The 6891-nt window shown below is 35.2% G+C and overlaps 1 protein-coding gene across 2 annotated transcripts; it reads right to left on the minus strand.

Annotated features, from left to right (window-relative positions):
- Positions 1-1390: 1390 nt before the first annotated feature.
- LOC132172908 (uncharacterized) lies at positions 1391-5712 on the minus strand. Of its 2 annotated transcripts, none has more exons than XM_059584469.1 (8): positions 5367-5712; positions 4225-4262; positions 3938-4021; positions 3734-3820; positions 3614-3648; positions 3311-3396; positions 1828-1893; positions 1391-1739 (listed from the first exon to the last, which is right to left on the minus strand). In XM_059584469.1, exons 1-8 carry the CDS (start codon positions 5431-5433, stop codon positions 1705-1707), a joined length of 498 nt encoding a protein of 165 aa, XP_059440452.1. In that variant the 5' UTR covers positions 5434-5712; the 3' UTR covers positions 1391-1704. The 2 variants fall into 2 exon arrangements, with proteins under 2 accessions (XP_059440452.1, XP_059440453.1); XM_059584470.1 differs by having other exon boundaries at positions 3734-3817; positions 5367-5710.
- Between the last annotated feature and the right edge of the window lie 1179 nt (positions 5713-6891).

Below are 6891 nucleotides of genomic sequence, written 5' to 3' on the forward strand. Positions count from 1 at the left end.
TGTGCCACCAGTTCATTTGGGGGACAATACACGTGGCCGCCTCTCCTTTCAATCTCAACTTCGAGAGAGTTTTTTTTTTTGATAAGTTACTTCTTCAAGAGTCTTCGGATCAATTCAAGTCTTTTGAGTTTATAAAAGGATATAATTATGGAAAATAAAAATATGTAATTTATCATTTACAATTAGCTTCCTATAATATGTCTATATATATATATATATATATATATATATTTTACTTTCTAGAGTCAAATTCTATTTATTAACTTAACAAATTTCGTTAGTATGAAATATTGTGAACGGACTTTGACCCTAAGGAGTAAAGAAGTGTTTTTTTTTTTTTTTTTTTTTTGCATTCCTTAAAGTACCTTCAAGTTTATTTTATTTTTTTGCATTCCTTAAAATACCTTCAAGTTTATTTTGATACCATAATGAACTAAATGCAAATCATATAAACCATATAAACTAATTTTGCATTTTTCCTTTAAATTCTATCTATTTGATTTTTCAAAAAAATTAAAAGAAGTAATAAAAAACCTTAAAAATTGAATAGAATTCTTATGGACATATTTGGTGGTTATGTATGTTGTGTGTTTTGGTTTAAAAGTAACGTTTTAACGTAACATTAAGGTGAAAACATTTTTAAAAGTGTATTGACTTCTAACAATGTGTTTTTTATAAGTAATGCTAGGTACCATATTTTTATCCTCATAAAGTTAATATAACTTTCATAATTAACATTGGATCAAAATTCAAGTATGATTAATCTAAAATTTAATGGTGATTTTGAAAGACACATCAACTTTAGGAGAATTTTAGAAGGATAAAAAAAGGGTACTTAGCGTTACTCTATAGAGTACATATGCTTATTTTGAAAAAATAAAAACTCAAATAGTTGTAAAATCCTTATTTATAAATTTTTTAAAAAAAAATCAAAAAAAGTAGGATAGCTGTTCCATAAAAGGCAATCTTTGAATGAAATAAACGCCAACTCAAACTCAAATGGTTACTTCCCGGACCCATAGAATGTCAATCTAGGAGACATGCTATTCGGCATCTCCCTGCCTAACTCTTGCAAATATTTGCAAGAGTTGGACCGGGGGGGGAAGACCAATGGAGAAAAAAAATAATAAAAAATTTTCATCAATCTAGAGGGGAAAAAAGGGGAGGTGTCAGAAATTGCTTTAGGTTTATGCCCCATTCCATACAAAAGAATTAAAGCAAGGTGAAAAATGGTAGAAGTGGCAAGCATCATCATGGAATCATTTCTGTGTCAACTCAAAACAGAGATCCCTTTGCAATAAGCAGACCCAGATCCAACATAAATATTCATGGAACTCTGTATGATACTACATGCCCAGCATTGGTGGCAGACTAAGTATGGGACATGAGATGATGACACAATTAATACCACTTGTATCATATTAGCATCAATGTATCACTGTATAACGTTCCCAGTAGACAGTAATATGGAACGCATTCTATACAAATAGAAAGGTTAAAGCTTCTGAAAAAAAAAATATATAGATATCTATTTGCTTCAAGACACTACCATGGTCAAATTACTGAGAGAAAATAGGAACACAATTGTTTGGACAAATACCAACATGGAATAATAATGTTCATTATAAATGTACTAACAAGTAAAACAAAGAGCAGATATTGTTTTGGGCAGCACAACTTTACGCAAAACACTCTTCAGGAAGGTCATTTGCGAGCTTCAGCTTTCTTCTGTTCTTTGGCTGAAACAAATTGACTCATTATCAGATTCAAGATGTTAATGTTATGAAACAAAAGACAAGGCAACGGATAATGGTCTCAAAATTTTACCAGCTTTTTCTTCATCTCGCTTTTTAGCAGCTTCTGCCCTTTGTTGACGAATAAGGGACAAACGCTCTGCAAAAGCAACCAAAACAATGGCATTAAAAAGTGGTACATTGTCTATTCATGACCTGCATGAGGAACAAAGTGAGGTCGCAACCTAAAAATTATTTTCCAATTGGTAAAGTCATGATCTTGAGGCACTCTCTCTTTTTTTTTTCAAAAAAAAAAAAAAAGTGTTTTTCTAAGTTTCTTTTTCACTTTCTATTTTTTCATAACTGAGATTGCATTAATAAAAGATAAAATAATACACCCATCAAAGACCCCACTACAAATATCACAATGCAAGAAAAAACCTAACATCTAAGAATGAGCCAAATAAATAGTCCAGCCCAATAGTTTCTTGGAACACAGGCCAAGAAAGAGGCTGCCACAAACGATGATTTTTGAGGCAGTCCAATAGTTGGGTTACCTATGACTACTGCGACAACAAAAGAACTTGGTAGCAACAACACAGAGGATAATGCTGATAATGACTAAACTAGAGATGCAATAGAGGAGCACCACAGCAATGTCCAGTGAAGGAGGGTGCTTGACGATGGACCCTTAGTGGACATCACATTTGGAGCTAGAAGTCTCCATAGGCAAAAGGGGGGTGGGCACCAGCTATGAAAATTCAAAGGAGAAGGTACAAGGGAACCAAGGATCTGCCACAAGAAACAAAAAATATTGTCGGCATATGTAGCGCACACATGCCAGGGCGGCGCATGGGTTGCACTTGCAGTGGATGGAGCAGAGGCCAGTGAAGATGGAGTAGCGCGTGGACGGAGGAGGGGACAAATGTGCAATAGATCTTGCTTCCAAGAACGAGAAAAAAGAGGATAAAAAAAAAAATTAAATAAATAATTAAAAAACAAAAAAAAAAAAAAAAAGAGAAAAATGAAGAGGATAAAGGAGAAAGGAGAAGGGAAGAGGCAGTGCTCTTCCCTCCTCTCCCCACACACACTAGGGAGAGTCTTCATAAGAAAATAGGAAAGGAAGGCTCCAAGGGGAGTGGGAAGACTTGGATCAATCATGAGGGGCCACGAGAGGAGGACGGGGGGAGGAGCTGGAGCTCTTCTCTCGTCCCCTGTTTGCGCTCACTAGGAAAAGAAAACTTCTCACTAGGAGCTATAGAGAGTCTCCACTAGGGGAGACAAAAGGTAGAGCTGTTAATTCTTGATCCTTCTCTCACTTTCTATTTAATCTTAGTCAATCAGCCATCAAGATTCAGTCAATTTTAAGCAACATAGAAGCATGAAAGGAGGAGGTAATAAAAGTATTTGTAACTACAATACAATCTTATCAGTTTGTATTTGATGAAAAAAATAATTTTACAAGCCAAGTTTTATCTGTATATTTAAAAATAATATCCATAACCTACATTACACACACCACCACTTAGAACCGACAATTAAAAGTGAAAAAGGAGTAATTTATCATGATTTATTACCTAAATCTTTCTTAGCTTGTTCTGTTTTCCCCTGTTCTTGCAATTTCATATATCGCTCATGAGCTTTCTGTTTCTCTATCTCCTCTCTGCATGATACACAAAAGTTGATAATAAATACAACTGCTTTACATGCAAATCTGTTAAAAGTATAAAGAAGTATGTACTCCACAGAAGATTTGTGTCATAGGACTGAAAAAGAATCAAAGAAAACCACAAAGATAGATTTAAAAAAAAAAATGGACTCCCACTTCGAAATAGAACATAAATTGCCCTCTTGAAGAACAAAAGTGACCATTAACAAACCTTTCACGCCTTGAAAGTTCAGTTGTTTTCCCCAACTGCACAGGAAGAAAAAACATTACTTCTTTTTTTGGCATAAGTTAATAAATGAAAGAATGCATGAGAAAATTTGGTGGAACTTACATCGATATCTCTGGCTTTCAAGGACTTTGGCTTTACCAAATTAGGATTTTCAATTTGGATAATACCTTGAGTGCCTTTCAGCTTCTGCTAAACATTAATTGAGAAAAAGATAATGGAATCATGTTGATGAGCAACACCCATAAAACAATCCAAAACATAAGCACAATAAAGCCATCAAAGTAAAAGCTGGTCATTATTACTAACTTCATTATTTCCTTCAGATTCTTCTTCAGATCCTTCTTCAGATCCTTCTTCCTCAGATACTTCCTCTTCATATTCAGCTTCTTGCTAATTACATCAAATTTATGGAAAAGGTGATGCATAAGAACATAAAACAACTCAATAATAAGAAACAGGAAAGGTAACCTATTCCATAACAGACTCTTGTTGCAGAATCAATGGCACTTTCAATTAATCAATAATCTGCATTGCTACAAAATGTGTGTATGAGTGTGTGTGTGTATGTGAGAGAGAGAGAGAGAGAGAGAGACCTTTCTGAAAGTGCGAGGACGGGAAGAAGTACCAGCAACTGCAATAATTGAATCACACAAAAAAATATTTGATGTCAGCAAGACTAAACTTTACCCACCATTAAATTATTACTTATCTCAGATTGAAATTGCAACCAAAAAACAAATGATAACCTACATCATTAGGTTAGAGTCCTTCAGTTTTGTGCATATATATATATATTCCTCTTTCTAAGGTTCCACGTGAACTTAATAGGAAAGAAATTACACTAATTTGTAATGACCATGAAGCAGGCGTTCACATCATAATAGGAAGCACTTGCACGGGTACTTTCAAGTTACTTTTTACTCTACTCAAATTCTCCCTCTCCTCTCTCTGTCAAGAATAGAATAAAAGTGGGACTCTTACTTAAAGTAGTTGAACGTTTAGAACCATATTCTTTCACTTGCTATGATGTCTACCAAACCGTGTTGAGGCCCAAGAGAAGAAAAAGGACGGAAAAAACAGTGCCAAATGTCAATATCAACAAAAGCAAGAATCTCCTCAACATATATTTGACAAATTCCACAAGAACAAATTCAGTCCTTCTTTCTTTGGGATTTTTTAAGAATATCTAATAAATCATAATCCTCTTTTATCTCACACTAGAATGTTTTATTGAATATGTTTATCTTATTCAAAGCTTGTGCTCCTATCCCACTTCAGCAAGCATGTTGACAATTATCACCAATCGTTGGTAGCAACATAGAAATTCATACTCTGTGATCAACTCAGAGATCATTTCAAAATTCACAAAACAACACAAACTCTTATTAATTGCACCTAATGCGAGCTATAAATGACTTCTTCCTCCCAAATCCTAGGAATAAATTCAAAATATTTTAATCAACCTAACAAATCATCAAAATTCAGTTAAATCATTCAGAAAATACAAATGGGAACAAAATACACAAAGCAATTGAAGTATTCAGGAACCCACCCAATCACTCACTCAACCCCGATCTAAACCCCAGAAAATTAACAAATTTTAACAAAAAAAAAACTAATTTTCTGATTGGTTAGAACCAAAATCCAAAACTGCCCATATGCTAACCATACTAAGACAGAAATTCTCTCGGGAACCAAACGGAAAAGGAAAATTAGGGTTTGGTGTGGTGCTTACGCATCTCCTCGGGAGTGGAGAACTGGCGCTTCCCCGTGGGCTTGTTCTTGTACTTTCCTCGTCCCATCGTTTCGAAAGTCAAAAGTTAGAAGCTGAGGATGATTTCCGCTTAGAAGCCGATCCGATGAGAAGCTACTTTTGGTCGTCAAGCCGTTTCGCTCGCAAATGATTTCTTTCTTCTTTCTGGGTGTTCTGTTTGGGCGCACAGAGCTTCCCAGTCGGAAAAGTCTAAAAAACCCTACGTTCTGATTCTCTGCGGCGTGGTACAGAGGGCAAATTATACGGTGTGAATGCTCAGATGGGAGAGATACAGAGCGATGCGACTTTCTGAGTTCTTGGTTGACAGGTTGTGATAACTGGGTCCAACTCTTATCGTCTCCTTCGGTTTTGACCCGCTTGTTTCTAATGGGCTTGGGTTTCACCAGCCCAGCCCAGCCCAGGAAAAGACTGTCTGCCCCCACCCATTAAGTTAAACCAAGATAGTCATTCTCGATGAAATCATTGAAAACTTTTTTCTAAAAAAAAAAAAAGAAAAACTTTTGGTTTGGAAAATTGATATTTCATCGATTAACCTTAATGGGTTGGCTCAAGTGGTAAGGGTCTTGGTCTTGGTAGCATTTCTATCCGGTCTAATGTCCGAATCCCCTTAAGTGCAAACAATTCGTTGGGGCTAGTTCGCCGGTGAAACCAAAGTATTACTCGCCTCTCTCTATCTCAACCCAAAACAAATATAGACCGCACTTATAGCTTGGCACGGGTCAAAGCTTCTCAAAATTTCGGCCATTCTGAATTCCGGCCCGTGGTGGTCGGAGTTGGAATTTTGATTTCCCGGTTGCTATTCAATTTATCTCCTTTTTCATATTTTAATTTTTGTTTAATAAAGTAAAAATTACTTTTTAATTGACGTGACAAAATTGTTTATGTGACATTAATCCGATTAATATCATATAAACATTTTTGAACGGAAGTGAAAAATGTGAGGAAAAAAAATTTAAGAAGTTAAAAGTGGGATTTAAAAATTGATGGAGTCAATTGAAATCGGAGGATTACTCATGATATACTATTATGAAATTTTCCTTAATATATTCTTAATTACCCAATAAATATATGAAAGACAAAATAAACAATTTTGTGTAGATCAACCTAAAATTTGAAAGTCTGAAACTAGATTATTATTATTATTTTATTTTTTTAAGCAAATAAGGAAAGTGTTACAAAGAAGGAAATGACCCTCTGTTGATCTGAAAGGAAGAGAGAATGAGGTGGTGTTGGACAACCGGGTGGAGAGTGGCTAGATACTATACATTCTCGGTAAGGGTGCTTTGTAAATGTAACCTATCAGCAACCCATTTATGAAATTATCATTTGAGCCTTTGTTTTTTTTTTTTTTTTAGCGCACTGCTTTGCCCTCAATCTTCTCACTGTTACAAGTTGTCTTTTCCCTCATAGTTTCGAGTTGTCTTCTCCCCTTTGAGCTCTCTGTTATGTTCTCTCTGATCTTTCTTTCTGTGTTGGGATTGCCATA

Source organism: Corylus avellana, chromosome ca2 (genome assembly GCF_901000735.1).
Source record: "Corylus avellana chromosome ca2, CavTom2PMs-1.0".
Classification (NCBI taxonomy): domain Eukaryota; kingdom Viridiplantae; phylum Streptophyta; class Magnoliopsida; order Fagales; family Betulaceae; genus Corylus; species Corylus avellana.

Coding starts and splice junctions, on each gene's coding strand:
- LOC132172908 (XM_059584469.1), bottom strand. CDS start 5,433: ATGGGACGAGGAAAGTACAAGAACAAGCCCACGGGGAAGCGCCAGTTC. Junction 3,649..3,733: donor TGAAAGCCAGAGATATCGAT/GTAAGTTCCACC, acceptor CTTCCTGTGCAG/TTGGGGAAAACAACTGAACT. Junction 1,894..3,310: donor ACAAGCTAAGAAAGATTTAG/GTAATAAATCAT, acceptor TTGCTTTTGCAG/AGCGTTTGTCCCTTATTCGT.